Raw genomic sequence first — 18,516 nt, forward strand, 5'->3', positions numbered from 1 at the left:
ACACTTAGCATTAGTCTGGACAGGTGGGGCATGTTTAGGACCCCTCGGGCAATTACTACTATTCCTTGCCCTTTGTTTTCCTTTGCTAAGCCTTCTTTATCTTTATCTGTTTTTCTCTGGGGTCAGTACGTCTCTTTCCTGCATGCCTTTTTCTTTCTCTTTCTACCTTCTGCTTTTTGGTGCTGATTATTTTTAGATTTTTTTGGTCTTCTGTTCTTTTCCCCCTTCCCTTCTGTTTCTTTGTCTTTGGGAATTCTGTGCCCTTTTGAATATCTTCTCCTTCAATTTCCCTACACTCCCCTCCCCCCATACCTTGTGTTTTAAAAATTATTCTTGCCCCGTTTTGACTTCTTCCCCCTCCCCCCTCCTCATTTGCCTTTATTTCTCCCTTTTGGGCCCTTCTTAGCTCTCTGCAGGGCAGCAGCACAGCTTTGCATATGGAAGGGGCCTCTGATTAAACCTAATAGTATTCTAGTCAGTTTCACTGAAGAGTCTTTCCATGTGTTCAGGGCTCTTGCACTTCCTGCAGTAAGAAACTATCGAGGAATAGTCATTTTGTGCACTCCCTTTCCCGAGTTAGACACGGGTAGAGCTGTAGGAGGGAATATGAATAGGGTGCTTCTTTACTTGAAGGTCCTTTTCAAGTCAGTTTCTCTCTGTCAAGTGCAGTTGCTTTTACTCACTGAGGGACTGAATGGGGAAACCGTGAAATCGTGGTCAGTTTCCTTTTGCAGCTGGGTTGTGCAAATGCTATTTGCACTTTTTGGCTGCTGCTGGCAGCAGGCAGGATTGCAGGCTAATTTGAAATTGACCTGCGGGATGGCTGGTTACATCAGTTCAGCCACATCCTGCTCAAGGGATTTGGGGTATAGTGGAGGGTGGAGATCTAGGTTGGGGGGAGGGGGAGGAGAGAAAGGGAATATACTTATGAGTCTCTAGTTCTGGTACAGGCCTGTTGAAGTAGCCATTTCAACCCAAATTGATAACAGTCTTAGGAAGTCACTCTTGTTTTCCTGGCAGGTGGGCTATTGCCATAATTCTAAAGAGTAGAGCATCTAAAGAAATCTCTATTGTCAATAAAATGAGATAATAGAGGAAAATGTCATATTTTGACCCTATTTGCTGAGACATGGCTTTAACAGTTTTGAGCCCTTTGAAATGTATCTAAATTCTTTATTTCGAAATCTTAGGGTCCAAGTGTGAATATTGCTCTTTCTGACTGTTGTTGTCTCTCACCTTCCATTCTGGCCTCTGTTTCTCGTTTTCTCTTTTCTAATCTCCTTTCCCCCTCCCTTAAATCATCACTGTTCCTCCCTGTGGTGCCCCCATCATAATTAAATATAAAGATTTTTGTTAATTAAAAAATAACTTTAAAAATAATTAAATTTTCCCCATTTTTTCCCTTTTGTTCTGATTCTTTCACATGACTAATGCAGAAATATGTTTAATGTGATTGTACATATATAACCTATATCAAATTGCTTTCTGTCTTGGGGAGGGGGGAGGGGAGGGAGAGAGGGAGAACATTTTGGAATTCAAAATCTTATAAAAACAAATGTCAAAAACTCTCTGTCACAGGGGAAATAGGTGGTGAGGGTCCTTAGGTAATCCTCTTTAAAGAATTATACCCTCTCACACACAATCTGATTAGAATAAAATTGTCTTTTATTTGGGCGCTAGAGAAAGAGACCAAGTAGGAAGTCAAAGACTTCCCTTGAGGGGAGAAAATGGTTTAGAGACGTGATTCTCTTGATACTCATTTTACTCATTTCTCCTCAAACAGAAGAAAGGCAAAAGCTTTTATAGACTGTGGATGGGGTGACCAACACCTGACAATGGAAAGTTCCCTTTGGGGGTGGGGAAAGCTTCCTGAGAGTCAAGGGGATTTTCTTTTGGAATCATAGTCCTGACCTCTGGAGTTATCTCTGTCTCCTAGCTCAGGTAGTAGCCATCCTAACTCACTTTCTTGCTATAGAATTTAATCTCCCCCTACTTTTTACGTGTGCCCATCCTGATACCTAGTTGGCCAGTTTCCCAACCCCCATGTCACTATCTTTACATGTAACTGGAAAATAATAAAATACTTTTATTATTACAAAAATTACATACAGCTAGGTGGCACAGTGGATAAAGCACCAGCCCTGGATTCAGGAGGACCTGAGTTCAAATTCAACCTCAGACACTTGACTCTTACTAGCTGTGTGACCCTGGGCAAATCACTTAACCCTTATTGCTCCCCCCAAAACAAAAACAAAAACAAAAACAAAATTACATACATACATACATACATATATATTCACCAGGATTGGGATGCTCTTGGGTAGAATAAAATAATATCCCAACCTACAACTATTTTTCAGCTGTAATTTTAGAATCTCTCCTTGGGACATTTTGTATTCCCTCAGTTATACAAAGATCTCACTCTTGGGCCTCCCTATAGTCAACATGGACATCAATATCACTTATGTAGGATCATACTACTCTGTAGTATCTATTATTAACATCTAGACTTGAGAAGATACATTAGAGCAGAATAAAACTGACTTATGCATTTTGAAATGTGAAATTACAGTTATAATCAGAAGACATAGACACCCTGGCATAATGGATAAAAGAGCCAGCCTGGGGGGTGGCTAGGTGGTGCAGTGGATAAAGCACTGGTCCTGGATTCAGGAATACCTGAGTTCAAATTTGGCCTCAGACACTTGACACTAGCTGTGTGACCCTGGGCAAGTCACTTAATCCCCATTGCTTTGCAAAAAAACCCAAAACAAAACAAAGAACCAGCCAGGATTCCAGGAGGATCTGGGTTCAAATTTCATCTCGAATATTTAACTACCAATTTAACACTGAGCAAATTCCTTAACTCACAGTATTCTAGTCGACTCTCTAAAATCACAGGTTTCAGAAAAGGTGCTGTCCTGAATTGAGAGACTTTTCTTTCCTACAAGTTCCTATGCCAGTGAAATCACAGGTCCTTTTCTTCTTTCTGTAATCAGTAATGGAAAATGGAAATGTGATTTTTAGTGATGAGTCCACAAGATAAATATGAATTTAATCAATAGAAGTTGAAAAAAAGTATGAAGCCAATTAAAATAATTTTACATTTTAAAGAATGTTTCATTAGATGTAGGCATATTTTAAATGAGCTACTTGTTTATTTGATATTACTTTTATTTTAAGGAAAAAATTGTGGGGCTTGTTCAGGAGGATTCAGTTCTGTGGACAACTTAATCACACACACACACAAAGGAAATATTTCACTAGTGGTTCTAAGTGTGGCAAAATTAGGGCCTTGCAGTAGGATATGTTTTGTTTTTATTGTTGTTTTTTTTTTTATTCCTTGGCTGGGTGGTACCCAATGGTCTGTTCCCTGCAGTTGGGTATTTCAGGGGTCATTGCCCTCTTTCATGAGCTCATAAAAAGGCTGTTACCATTTTAAGAAGTCATATCTTCCCATTCCATGTTGCTCATGCCTTTTCCTTTCCCTTTTCTTTGGAAGGTCTTTTTGGAGATGGGGTTTGACAGTAAACGTTACTTAATTATAACTCCTAATTTCTAAAGGACATGAGTTTTTAAAAACCAAAAGAGGAGTGAAGAAGCTGCTTATTTCATAAGCTGGTTTTAGAATTAGACTTTAAATGACACCCTCTGCATATTGTAGTTTGTTGAACATATGGATTTTCATTTCAAAGGCCATTGGACTGTCTAAATCATATACTCCCCAAAGATAAAAGCAACTTTATACAAAAGAAAAGGTGTGTTTATAAAGATATTGCTGAATTTCCTGAGCTTGGAAATAGGTTTTCCATTGCTCTAGTAATGCTGGTATAAAAAGCTGTGTTAATGGCCTCTAGAGGAAGTGGTATACATTTCTTCTCAGCCAAAGAGTTACTGCTAGCCAAATCTTAAAAAAAAGAAAAGAAAAGAAAAAAGAAAATGAGAGTTAAAGTGTTAAGTCTTTTGCCAAGAATTCATTTGAAGCCTTCTCTTATATTTAGTAGACATTTATTAAAATATTTTGCTTTTTGTGGTTAATATTGTCACTATCTATTTGGAAAGTTACAAAACAGATAATACTTAAAATATAAATGTTGTGTTTTGGCCATTCTAATTTATTGCACCTTTGTGATTAAAAGTACTAAGTTGGATGGGGGCAGCTAGGTGGCACATTGGATAAAGCACAGGCCCTGGATTCAGGAGGACCTGAGTTCAAATACAGCCTCAGACACTTGACACCCACTAGCTGTGTGACCCTGGGCAACTCACTTAACCCTCATTGCCCCACAAAAAAATAAAAACAAAAAACAAAACCAAAAGTATTTAGTTGGAACTTGTCATGGGGAAAATAGGGTAGGGGGTTTGGGAAGGGGATAGGGGTCAGGGAAAGGGGTTAGGGATCCTTAGGAATTCCTCTCCAAAGAATTACACCCTCTTGCACACAAAAGCAGTTAGAATAAGACAGTAGTTTATTTAGAGGAAGGGGAAGGGAAGGGAAGGGAAGCCATGAAAGAAATCATTGGACTTCTCATGGGGAGAAAGGCATGGTAGAGTGTGGCTCTGAGATACTAATCTCCTGGAGCAGAAGAATGGCAGGTACTTTTATAGAGGACTGATGGGGGTGACCATCTGACTGGAAAGTTCCTTTAGGGAGGGAGGACCATCCCCCACTGGTGGTGCCTGGGGGAATTGGGTGAGGAGTGGCTGCAGATCTCTCAAGCCATCTCTCTCCTCAGGACACAAAGGAAGCAGCCACACCTAATCTTATCTCCCTGTAGGGGAGATAAGATTCTCCATGTAGGGAGAAAAATACTTGAGCTCATTCAAATAATTTTAATTCAACAAGCATTTGGAACTGTGCTTACTTAGGGCTGGTGATTATAGAGGGAGACTGGAATGAAGGGTGGGGGTTGTGGAGCTAGCTCAATCAGTTCTGGTTCCCCTTATCTCTCTAGGCTAGTCTGTCCTCGGATTTCCTTTCTCTAGGAGAAGGTTCTTTGATGTGCCCCCAGAGAACTTCTGGGGTGCTGTGGTCCCATAACAGAACTGAATTGAAGGAAGCCATTTCTACTTTGAATGATATCCTCGAGTCCTAAATTGTTTATTGTTTTTCCCTTTTCAAATTACTTTGCAGTTACTTAACATGTACATGTTTTATTTACCCAGTAGAATGTAAGTTTCTTGAGGGCTGGAGCTAAAAGCACTTTCCACACTGCCTTGCTCCCACCCCATCCCCTCCCCACGTATGTACTTAATGTTTGTTGAATTACTTTTGTGTAGTAGTTGAACAGGTGAGGTTCAAGCAAGTCTGTCTGAAGGCAGAAATTCTCAATATTCCTCCATTTATTTTCCACTGTTCAAATGATTACTCATGAATAGCTTTAAAAAGTACCAGGAGCTTTATTTTCCCTTTTAAACAAGCATCTTACATGCTCATAATTTGGTTTATATTGTTAACCTGGAAATTAAGGAAACAATATAGGAGAAAATAAGATCTGAAATTATGAACTAGAAAATTGTCAACAAACATCCCAATATGCTAAGAAGGACCAATTTAAAAAGGGGATTACCTATGACACCTTCACTCATTATCTCAATAACTTATTTAGCATCTATCTCCCTTGACTTCTTTTACCCTCTGACCCTTGAGAAGAGGCTAGGATGTAGTTTGATGCCTAACCTTTCAAAACACTTACTTTAGTGACTCATGCTTATTAGCATACAAGTTAAGTTGAGAAGGAACCCCTGTAAAGTGGCATATCTATTATTTTGATGGGATCTCTGGGGGCCAGAGTTTCTCAGTCTGTAGAAGACTTCTGAGTCTTTTAGGTTTAACTGTCAAATTGACTGATTTATGTCTTTCAACTGAGTGAAACTCTATTGAAGAAACAGAATAGGGAGCATCATCTAAAGTATGCAAGTCTTTAAAAGATTGGGAAGATATCTACATCTCAGGGTTTTTTTTGTTTTGTTTTGTTTTGTTTTGTTTTGTTTAGTGAGGCAATTGGGGTTAAGTGACTTGCCCAGGGTCACACAGCTAGTAAGTGTTAAGTGTCTGAGGTCGGATTTGAACTCAGGTCCTCCTGACTCCAGGGCCGGTGTCATGGGGTTTTTGACAGTTGAAAATCTGGACAAATTGGAAAATTGTGCTTTTCCATGTAGGGAGAAAAATTCTTGAGCTCATTCAAATAATTTTAATTCAACAAGCATTTGGAACTGTGCTTACTTAGGGCTGGTGATTATAGAGGAAAAATTAAACAGTCCCTGCTTACTCAGTGAGGTAGACATGCAACAAGTAACTAGAAGAACCTTACTATGTAACAAAGCTTAAAATATACCTCAGAGATGAAGACCTTCAATGTTATTTGTTACATAACATTTTTTCCTTGTACTCAATGTGTTTGGTTCCTTTGTTTTAGTTAAGAATTGCTGGCTAACAGAATAAAGGCATAGAATTCTATATTACCAAATGACAAGGGGGGAAAAGAACTTATTTTTTATTTTCTTTGGTATTTCAGATCCAAACACTGCTATGACAGAACTCAGCCATGGAACGACCAAATTTTCAGTCGAAGTGAGACTTTTGGAAGAGCCCATGAATTTGTACCCCACCCCTTTCCATTTTCCTCTCCTTGTTAGTTATGTCTCGCTCCCGTCATGGGAGATCTTCCAAATTAGTCAGAAAGGAAGATCTAAGCAAAAAGAAAACCAGCCAACTAAATAAGGCATCCAAGATTATGACCAAAAAGGTGACGTTGGTGAAAGCTCTGAGTGCTGGGAAATTAAAACAGCTCATGCAAGAAAGAAATAATGTTAAGAAAAAGTCCAAACCAAAACAACCTGTGCCAGTAAGAAGTCTTCTGACAAGAGCTAGAGCTGCTCGAAGGAGCTTGGATCAAACCGATGTCCTTTTCCAGAATCCAGAGTCCTTATCCTGCAATGGCTTTACAATGTCTCTTCGAAGCACATCTCTAATTCAACGCCTGTCCCGACCTCCAGTGGTCATTACAAGACCTGAGAAAATCCCATCCTCTAAGACTTTGCAAAAGGAAGATAAACGCAAATATAGGATCCTGGCAGAGTCCAAAGAACATACAGTAGAAATTGAAAAGGAGACAGAGGAGTCACAAGAAAGCTTAATCTCTCCTGACAAAGAGGAGTCCATAGTTGTTACTTCTGATGCATCCCCAAGCCAAGATAATGGACAAGAAAATATGCCTTTTAATGAAGATGTCACTCGGTTTCAGTGTGTAGAGGATCCCATAAAAACTATTCCTACTCATAGCATTCTACCAACTCAGATTTCTGAGGCATCAGAAGAGAACTGTAGGTGTGAAGGCCTGTTCCTTGAAAAGCTACTAAATGATTCAAGTGATACTGTTCAAGCTCTCACCCAAGACCCGATGCCTATTTCTTTATTTAAAAATGCTGCCCATGTAGTGACCTCTAAACCAAGTCCCAGCATGCCTTTAGAAAATTTGGGCTCAAAAGCAGAATTTCTTAAACTGGCTGACTCTTACTTGGAGCCAAGGAAGGAGAAACCTGATTCACATCGGCCCTCCTGTTATAAAGGCAAATCTGAACTGGATCTCCAAAATATAATGGTGCCTAGCAGGTCTATTTTTCCTACCTCTTTAGCAAATTACCTCTCAACAGAATCAGACCAGCAAGAGGCTATTCATGGTTCTCTAGACCAACCTGTGACCCAAAGCACTGCTTCAGACCTGCTAGAGGCCCATGGTGCTATGCAAACTTTGACTTTGGACTCAGGTCAGATTGCTAGTTCATTGCCAAACCTTGAGAAATGTCTGGTTGCCTCTACAACAGATAGAGTTGATCAAGAGCTGCAAAAACCAGATAAGTGCTTGCTTTCAGAGTTGCCATCCAACAATCATAATTTCACACTAGTCCCTGAGAGTGAAGTAAACAAAGAATCAAATCCTTTTTCAGAAGACCCCAAGTTGGCACTGATTGATGCTGGCCAATTGGATGGAGAGAGTCTCCAGATCAGTGCAACTAATGTGATTTCTGTATCCATGGCATTTTCAAGCACCACCTCTTACTCTTGTCCTTTCTCCTACACTACTTTGCTCCCTACTCTAGAAAAGAAGAAACGAAAGCGATGTGGAGTTTGTGAACCTTGCCAACAGAAGGCGAACTGTGGTGAATGTATTAGCTGTAAAAACCGAAAATACAGCCACCAAGTCTGTAAGATGAGAAAATGTGAGGAGCTGAAAAAGAAGCCGATGGTCATAGTGCCTGTTGAGGTAAGAAAGGATTCTGGGGCTGGAGGATCCACTGGGGTAGACTCGAAAGCCATCAAAAGAAAGTTAATGCTTAGATAGCACAGCCCATTATTCATTCTTTCTTCTCCTCCCCTGCCTCCCACCTTGAGTTAAAAGTTGCTTTGAAGATGAGCCTTTGTGGGGGCAGCTAGTTGGCACAGTGGATAAAGCACCAGCCCTGGATTCAGGAGGACCTTATTTAGCATCCATCTCCCTTGCCTTCTTTCAAATCTGGCCTCAGACACTTGACACTTACTAGCTGTGTGACCCTGGGCAAGTCACTTAACCCTCATTGCCCCGCCCCCCCCTAAAAAAGATGAGCCTTTGTGAACCAAACAGCAACATTTTGTACACAGAGATCCACTTCTATTGTAAGTCATAGGAAATGAGAACTTTGTTTTCTTTCAGAGAAATTCAGTTCAGTCCAATAAATATTTAACAAGCACCTCTAATGTGCTAAGCACATGATAGGTGCTGCGAGTACAAAGACAAAGTGAGAAACAATTCCCCAGAGCAGCTAGGTGGCACAGTGGATAGAGCACCAGTCCTGGAATCTGGAGGATCTGAGTTAAAATGTGACCTCAGACACTTACTAGCTTTGTGACCCTGGGCAAGTCACTTAACCCCAATTGATTGACTCCAAAATAAGAAAAAAACAGTTCACACTCTCAAGAGGTTTACATTATATGTGGGAAGGAGCAATATAAATAAGTAAATAGTAATGGGGGGCACTAATACCTGATGGAATCAGAAATGGACTCTTGTAGGAGGTAGCATTGGAGCTAAACTTGAAGAGAGGTAGGGATTTGCATTCCTTATAAGGTGGGACTTTTGTGTAAAGTCATGGAGGTAGGAGATGGAACATTATATATGGGGTAAGGAAAATAGATCTTGTAATAATCATGGAATGTATAAGAGTAAATTTGAGAAGAAAGTGAGAAAGTTGTGTGAAATGTAATTTTTTTTTTTGTGGGGCAATGGGGGTTAAGTGACTTGCCCAGGGTCACACAGCTAGTAAGTGTCAAGTGTCTGAGGCTGGATTTGAACTCAGGTACTCCTGAATCCAGGGCCAGTGCTTTACCCACTGTGCCACCTAGCTGCCCCCTGAAATGTAATTTTTAAAAACTTTTTTTCTGCAAATTCCACTTGTTTTTTTAATGATGTTTTATTTTTTATTTTATTTTTTTTTATTTTAATTTTTTTAGTGAGGGAATTGGGGTTGTGACTTGCCCAGGGTCACACAGCTAGTAAGTGTCAAGCGTCTGAGGTCGGATTTGAACTCAGGTCCTCCTGAATCCAGGGCTGGTGCTCTATCCACTGCGCCATCTAGCTGCCCCCCCCCCCTTTTTTTTAAATTTTATTTTTTCAGGGCAATGAGAGTTAAGTGATTTGCCCAGGGTCAGACAGCTAGTAAGTGTTAAGTGTCTGAGACCGGTTTTGAACTCAGGTCCTCCTGAATCCAGGGCCGGTGCTTTATCCACTGCACCACCTAGCTGCCCCTGTGATGTTTTATTTTTAAAAACTGATGACAAATTTGCTTAGAAGCAGTGTAACAAAGTGATGATTGATTTTAATTTTTATCTTTAGTTAATGATACATAAGAGAAAACTGTAGGGACTATTTTCCCCTTAAACTCAAACGCAATTTGGGGGTGGAGGAGAGAATATTGTACCAGAATGGAAGGATTCCAGCAGCACATATGTCTACATCGTTCTTCTTAGAACTTAGCTATAGAAGCATCATGTGCAATTATCATCTTGTCTTAAATCCCAGTGGGCTGTTTAAATAATTTAATGGTTTTAACAAGTTTGATTGGAACTCCTTGGAACTCCAAATTCCCAACTAAAGTATGGTGGGCTTTTCTTTCTTTTCTTTTTTTTGGGGGTGTGTGTGAAAAAGTGTAATGATGAGGGGCAGCTAGGTGGTGCAGTGGATGGGGTGCAGGGCCTGGAGTCAGGAACATATGAGTTCAAATCCAGCCTCAGACACTTATTAGCTGTGACTCCAGGCCAATCATTTAACCTGTTTGCATCAGTTTACTCATCTGTAAAATGAGCTGGAGAAGGAAATGGGAAACCACTCCTAATGTCTGCCAAGAAAAAACCAAATTGGGTCACAAAGAGTTGAACACAACTGAAAAGACTGAACAACAATGATGATGGTCTTCAGATTATCTTCCATATTTAGATAATTTATTTGAAGTTGTTTTCTATTCCATTTTTATTTATGTAGAGTAGTGGTATCAAACTCAAATAGAAATGGAGGCCACTAAAAATGATATAATATCTACAGGCTGCATGTTGACTTAGAAAACCATATATTCACATTATCTATGTTCTATTGTATCTTAATTATTGTTATTGTTGTTAAAATGTTTCCCAGTTACATTTTTAATCTGGTTGTGCTGTACTAGAGAATATTTCTGCCAGTGTGCCTGAAGACCTATTGTGTTTAACACCTTTGGTGTAGATCAAAGCTTCTTCTTTTGCAGGGCAATGAGGGTTAAGTGACTTGCCCAGGGTCACACAGCTAGTAAGTGTTAAGTGTCTGGAGTCAAATTTGAACTCAGGTCCTCCTGAATCTAGGGCTGGTGCTTTATCCACTGCACCACCTAGCTGCCCCTAGAACAAAGTTTCTTAAACTGTGGATATGTGGGGGTGGCAAAAAATTTGACAACAGTAAAAGGTTATGTATACCTATTTTATATACTTATATGCCCAGGGTTGTGGGGAAAAAAAATCTCAGGTGAAAAGGGGTCATGAGTAGAAAAACTTTAAGAAGCCCTGGTGTAGAGTACAGGTGCATTAGATAACCTTCCTAAAAAGTAGTATGTGAATTGAAATTTTGTAAAGCAGTGGTATTTTCTTCTTGGTTTATATTATCATTTCAAATATGATATTATAAGCATTTATCAAGCATGTATAAAATACTCCTCCTAGGTACTGGGGCATTAGAGATATAAAGGCAAACTAAAATTTGTTGTTATTAGTTGTTTCACTCATGTCTGGCTCTTCATGACCTCTTTTGGAGTTTTCTTGGCAAAAATTCTAGAGTGGTTTGCCACTTCCATCTCCAGGTCATTTTACAGATAAGGAAACTGAGGCAAACAGGGTTAAGTGACTTCCCCAGGGCCACACAGCCAGTAAGTGTCTGAAGCCATATTTGAATTCATGAAGATGAGCCTTTCTGAGTCGAAGCCTACTCTAGCTACTGTGCCACCAAGTTGCATGTATATGATTTTAAAATTTAAGTTTTATTGATACTTTTTGTTTATGTTGAAGCCCTTTAAGCCATAACTTCTCTCAGTACTGAACTATTCTTTATAACAAAAATTAGTTAAGACAAAGCAACCAACAGAATATATGACAGTTTATGTCATTCTGCTCCCAGAGTCCCTTATCTCTTCCCAAAGGAAAGAGGTATGTTTCATTATCTGTTCTGGTCATGAGTGGACATTACAATTACTCACATTTGTGCTTCCTTTTAGTAATCTTTTCATTTGCACTATTATCGTCATTGTGTATATTGTTTGCCTGATTCTGTTAGCTTCACTTAGTATCAGCTCATGGGGCAGTGAGGTGGCACAGTGTACCCTGAAGTTGGGAGGACCTGAGTTCATATCTTACTTGAGACACTTACTAGCTGTGTGACCCTGGGCAGGTCACTTAACCCCAATTGCCTCAAACATCTGGGGCCATCTCCAGTCATCCTGGTGTATATCTTGCCACTGAACCCAAATGGCTCTGGAGGAGAGAGTGAGGCTGATGACCTTGCACAGCTCTTTCTCACTTAAATCCAATTCCCTGCAAGTCATGACATCACCTCCAGATGTCATGATCCTCTTCAAGAGAATTAAAGAATCAGCTCATACAAGTCTTTTCATTTTACATGATAATTTGAAGCAGGAGAGACCACGAACCACTAGGGGGCTCACAAGCAGAATGCCATAGGAAGTGGTAAATGAGCTGATCCATGAAGGAAGCTATGACTCCTAAGAGGTGGGGGTTAGGAGGGAGTGAATTCCAGGAATGGAGGAGTAAAGTACAAAGGCACAGAGGTGGGGGGAGCTTTGTGTCTGGTTTTCAAATGGCTGAGGCTTCTACGAGCTAAGATTTCCCCCCCCCCCAAACTCCATAAGAGGTTCTTTCCTTCAGCATCCTAGGTTATTTGTCAGCTCATTAGAAATCTATAAATGTACATGCATGCTTTAGTGCAAAGAAGACTTTGTAATGATAATAACAACCCTCTAATTTATCTCCTCTTTCAAGTTAAGATCTAATATATGTGACATGCCCAATTTTATGTAACTGTATGCCAGTTACTTGTGAATTGTAGCATGGGATGATGGGGCATGACACATGTGCTATGTGCCACTGATGAAGGCAGGAAACCAGGAGCTCTGCTCTGGCCATCAGCTCTGAGGCTTTTGAGCTTGAAAGGAGGTCTCTGGTGAGCTAGCCCTTCCCCTTCATTTATAGTTCATGCAGCTGGGACCCATAGAGGTGCAGTGACTTGTTCCTGATCAGTCATGGTAGCAGAAATTGTATCTGAGCCCTTGGACTCCAAAGGCATTTCTGCTTCCACTGGACCACCCTACCCCTCTGCAACTTTCCTCCCAACTGCTTCTCCTAAAGTGGTGTCCTTCCTCTTCAGGGCAGAGTCTGCTTCAAAACACACCCCTTGTCTTAACCCTGACAACACTAGTTCATCTCAGCCTTAACTTCCTTCTTAGACAGGACCTCCCCATTCACATCACAGACCCCAGTCCCTGGAGCCTTACTCTCTGGTTGATATCACACACTTGCCACAAGAGTTGTTACTGTGCTTAGAATCAACGAATCCCTTCATTTAACAAGTAGGCATCCACGATTTGCAAAGAATTCTTTGTGAGTTGTGGAGAATACAATAAAAAATAAGATGTGGCCACTGGGCTCATGGGATATTTAAACTCCTTCCTGCTTTGAGAATTTTGGCAAAAAAAAAAGAATAATTTTGGCAAACAGATTTTTTAAATATTTGCTTGATCTGCATTGGCACCTTGCTTCTGTTCAATAAATGGGTCTGATGCCCACTTCCCTAAATGTTTGCCTCTTAGGTGAGCTGGGAGATTATTTAAGAATTAGTCTCTTTGCTCACTGAGTATGCTATCCAGTGTCTGCTGTGGGTGAGGAGGGAAATAGCCATGTCCAAGGAGCCAGAATAGAAAAATAATTAGAATACAAAAGAAATCATTTTAAGTGTATAGAAAGGAACCAAAGTGTGAGAAGTGATTCAAGTGGTAGGTATGAGGAGAGAATGAAAACATATCGCTTGTTGCTGTGACTGGTCAGAGAACCTTCATGGAGAAGGTAGGTGCAAGTGGAAATAAATCCTGAAAAATGAATAAGAATTCAAAAGGCAGAGATGGGGGGAGGAGCATTCCTGTCATAGAAATGGTGTCAGCTTCAGGGAATGACAAGTACTCAGTTGGGCAGAATTCTTCAACAAATAGATGGTATAGTGTGTAATAAGGCCAGAAGGATGACCATGAATGCTAGGCTAAGTTGAGTTTTCATTCAGCAGGAAGTAGGGAGCCACTGAAGCTTTTTGAGCATCAGAGTGTTGGGATCAGAGGCATGCATGTGTTTAGAGGCTCTTACAGCAGCATGTGGGATACATACTCATACATGCATATATACACATATATCATACATTATCACATGTTATATATAACTTTTTGTGTATATTTATAGAGAGAGAGAGAAAAACTGGAGGCAGAGAAGAGTCCATTCTAAAGATTAGAGGTCCGTTTCATAGTTCTCACCCTTGGGGAAAGGAAAAAGCTAGAAGATATCAGGTCTGTAGCATATGGCTAATTCTGGAAGCAGCTTGTCCATCATTTCCTGCTCCCCAGCATTATCACTGCCCAAGTATCAACTTTGGTTCTTCTCTCCACCTTTGACACACATGACCATAGACACTCTAAGGGTGCTCTCCCCAGGAAAACTCAAACCTGAGACATTGTGCCTTTTAAGACAGGGACACACACGTAGGAGGTGGGAACCTAAAAATGTCCCTGAAACTAATGTTCATGTCAATGAGCTGAGTCCAAGAGCACTCATTGTTCAGTTTTTCTCTCATACGGGCCCTCTGCTGTTGTCTCAGCCTCAACAGAATTATGGTAGGGGTATTGGGGGGGGCGGCTAGTTTTACATTACCACCAATCTTATGCTACTAAAACCAACCTGTGTGAAATACTGTATTGATCATTCTTACCCTCAGATAGAATTCACCACAGTATTCTCTCTCTTTTTGTGTGTGTGAAGCAATTGGGGTTAAGTGACTTGCCCAGGGTCACACAGCTAGTAAGTGTCAAGTGTCTGAGGTCAGATTTGAACTCAGGTCCTCCTGACTCTAGGGCCAGTGCTCTATCCACTGCGCCACCTAGCTGCCCCCACCACAGTATTCTTTGTTCAGCTTCAGCTTGCTGTCCCTCTGCTTTAGAAGTTGCTGCCAAAAAGCTATTATGGTCCCAGTCAAGAATGATGAAAAGCCAAACTGAGAGTAGTAAGAATAGGAAGGAAGGGGACAGATGCAGAGGACAGGGGAGGTAGAAGTGTTAGGACTAGCTAATTAACTGTGCATGGAGAGTGACTGAGAAGAGGATGTAAAAGATGGCTCTTTTTGAGCCTTGGTTAGTAGGGAAATGGTAGGGCAATAAGGAAATTAGGTAGATGGACAGGTATCCATAAGGAAAGATAATTTTGGACAGAATGAGTTTGAGGTGTTAGCATGCCAGCAGACAAAGCTATCTAGTAGGCAGGGGTATAATTTTGTCATGGGGAAAATGGGGTAAGGGAGAAGGGTAGGGGTAGGGGTTTGGGGTCCTTAGGAATTCCTCTTTAAAGAATTACACCCTCTTGCACACAAAAGCAGTTAGAATAAGATGGTAGTTTATTTAGGGGTAAGGGAAGGGAGGGGAAGGGAAACCATGAAAGAAGTCCTTGGACTTCTCATGGGGAGAAAGGCATGGCACAGAGAGAGTGGCTCTGAGATACCAATCTCCTCGAGCAGGAGACTGGCAGGTACTTTTATAGAGGACTGATGGGGGTGACCATCTGACTGTGGAAAGTTCCTTTAGTGAGGGAAGACCATCCCCCACTGGTGGTGGCTGGGGGAATTGAGTGGCTGCAGTTCTCTCAAGCCATCTCAGGACACAAAGGAAGCAGCCACACCTAATCTTATTGTCTCAGGGTTGAGGGAGACTAGAATGAAGGGTGGGGGTCGTGGAGCTAGCACAGTCAGATCTGGTTCCCCTTATCTCTCTAGGCATGTCTGTCCTCTGGTTTAGTTTCTCAAGGAGAAGGTTCTTTGATGTGCCCCCAGAGAACTTCTGGGGTGCTATGGGCCCATAACAGTTTACACTATGCACCTCTCTTTTTATACTTTGTTTCATCAATCTATTCATATTAATGGAGTGAGCAATTTGCAGTAAAACATCACAGGTCCAATTTCCCAGGTAATAGTAATTTCATGAATAAATGAATAATTTCTGGAGAGTCACCTGACTTTCTTCTAATGTTAATACTGTGATGTTTAAAATCTAAATTGTGGTCGCCTTAAATCAGAAGCTTCAGCTCCAGTCTAGCCTAGACTTCCGGCCTGGTTGGGTTCTTCCTGAAGTCCTCCTCCACGAGCCTGCTTTAATCAGGAACACCCTTTGCAAGCTGTTTGTGGAAGCTTTTTTTATACATCTGGAACAGAGGCAGTCCTTACACCCTGCTTCAAGGTGATTGGTTGGCGTCATCTAAATCCATTGTCTCTGAAGGTGTTCTCAAGTTGAGTTCACAGTCTAGTTTCTGAGAATAATACCTTCTTAAGGGATAGCCAGGTGTGATTACAATCCAATTAACTTGAAGTAGGCTTAATCAGCAGTCAATCACTCTCACTTGATTCAATCAGTCTAGATTAATCTCCAGGTGGGTCTTTGAGTATCTGCTAAAATCCCATTATTTCATCACAATACTGACAAATTGATGGAAAGGTTATTATGCATATATATAATTTAATATAGCAAGATATTTCTTTTATTGCAACTGGTGCAACACTTTGGATAATGCCAATAATGGGTTACTTAAGTCTAGAGTTGGAAAGGACTTCAGAGGTCATTTAGACTAGTGATAGCAAGTGTCCCTAAAGGTCTCATATTAATTTAGAAAAACTACAAATGAACATTTCTGCATCATGTTGTATTTTTATTTATTATGTTAAACATTTCCGAATTGTATTTGAATCTGACTGGGGCTGCACTCAGGAGTTTGGAGGGGAGGCCTCAAGTTGATTCCCCTGATCTAGAGCATCCCTTGGTTTTACAAAGGAGGAAACTTGGGGCCTGAGAGCCTAAGTAAGCTGGAAGGTCCAGGATTTGAACCCAGATTTTCTGACTCCAAATGAACTTCTCATTTTTCACCTGGCTGCATCACTTTGAGACTTTTCCAATTCCTCTGTCATGCCCGGCAAGTTCATTACTGGGAAAACCTCATCACCCTGCCAGTTCCCATCAGCCTTGATACTCCACCTCATCATCACTCTGTTTCTGACTGGAGTAGAGGGTGAGGGGGGGAGGAAATCCATGAATACCAAAGCCTCTCTTTAAGGAGGGAGCTCAGCTCAGAATGTCATTTCTTCCCTGACTGCACCACTTCGGAACTTCTGACCTCTTCACCATGCCCCTGCATCAGATACCTACCCAACTTCACCCCCCGCCCCCACCCCTTTTCAGCTTCTCTTTCCCTATTAGATTTGTAAACTCCTTTAAGGCAGAGATTATCATTCTGTTTCCATATTTGTATTCCCAGTGCTTAGCGCAGTGCCTGGCACATAGTAGGTGTTCAATAAATATTTATTGTATAACAATTGGAGTGACACCACCTGCTGGAGAGTTACTGTAGGAAAGCTCCGCCATGAGGAGGAGTCTGAGGGCAAGCCATGTGGCTTGGGAGGTCAGTTCCTTGGCGTCAGGAAGTGATGTTTGATGTTTCTGGCTGAGAGAAGAGGCTTCTGGGAGGAAGAAGGAAGAGTTGGGTCCTTTTTTGTTCCTGATCTCGCTATGGCAGGTCGGATAATGGGGTCTTTTAGAAATAGTTAGATTTTTACCTTCCTCTCTGATCATTAGATCCTAATGCTCTTTAATAAATACTTAAAAGTCTAAACTCTTGTTAAAGCTTCTAAATTATTGGTGACCACTCATTAGGTTTTTTAGACAGTATAGCTAGATAGCAACCTTACAATTGATTGACTAAATGAACTGTCCTTTGAAAGTTGACCTTTATATGTGGTACTATTAGCTTTGCAAAGTGCATTTTTATAAATTATCTCATTTGGTCTTCTCTGTTACTTTGCAGATGAGGGAACTGAGGTTCAGAGAGGCAAGTGACTTACCCAGAATCCTACAGATGGCATTTGAGAACCTAGATTACAACCTAGGTCATCTCCATTCCAAGTCCAGTGCTACCTTTCCAATGATGTCTAGTAATAGGTTGAGTTAACTCTATATACATCGTTTAAGCTTGAAAGGTATAAATGCAAATATAATATAGACTAAGTTCTTGATGGACAAACCTTACAGCTGCTTCTTTAATGTGTGAATGATCTAATCTCACAGAGGCCCTATGGGAGCTAATTGGGACACTGCCTGCTTCTTGCCTTTCTTGGGCACTGCTTGCATCATATGATGTTTTCAAACAGCCGGATCTCATTGTGGCATGCTGTATGCCATGTGGAGCCCATTTTTGCTACCAATTTCCACAATTGAGGGCAGATGTTATATGTTCTTACATTTGCCTTTAGGGAATCTTTTTACATCATTTATCAGTATGTCAGTAGCATACTTTGCACCACAGAGTTGGCTATAGAAATGATTTTCTGGGGCTCTGACACCCTACATTCACACAATATGGCCAGTCCAGTTGTTGATCGGTGATGGATTCTATCCCACCAATATATAAAACCAAACTCCTTGAATTTAAGAGCTGGAAGGATCTTTGAAATCAAAGTTTTCAAAGCCAAGCAAAGCTAATTACATCATTCATTTCTTTCTCTTTTTCTTTTTAAATTAAAAAATTTTTTATCATTCATTTCCTTATTTTTAATTTTGTTTTTGCTATTCTGAACTTCACAAATATGGACAAACATAAACATTTTCATGTATAAGAAACAAACTGCAAGTTTGTTCCATTATGTACAGTTTGTT

General features: G+C 40.6%; 1 protein-coding gene across 1 annotated transcript in view; it reads left to right on the forward strand.

Moving 5' to 3' along the window:
* The first annotated feature begins 6,641 nt into the window (after positions 1-6,641).
* TET1 (tet methylcytosine dioxygenase 1) overlaps positions 6,642-18,516 on the forward strand; it is a 162,675-nt gene continuing 150,800 nt past the window's right edge. The window contains exon 1 of the mRNA XM_043984934.1: positions 6,642-8,267. Within this exon, the coding sequence (XP_043840869.1) occupies positions 6,642-8,267 (1,626 nt within the window). The remainder of the gene's footprint in view (positions 8,268-18,516) is intronic.

Source organism: Dromiciops gliroides, chromosome 2, assembly GCF_019393635.1.
Source record: "Dromiciops gliroides isolate mDroGli1 chromosome 2, mDroGli1.pri, whole genome shotgun sequence".
NCBI classification, from domain to species: Eukaryota; Metazoa; Chordata; class Mammalia; order Microbiotheria; family Microbiotheriidae; genus Dromiciops; species Dromiciops gliroides.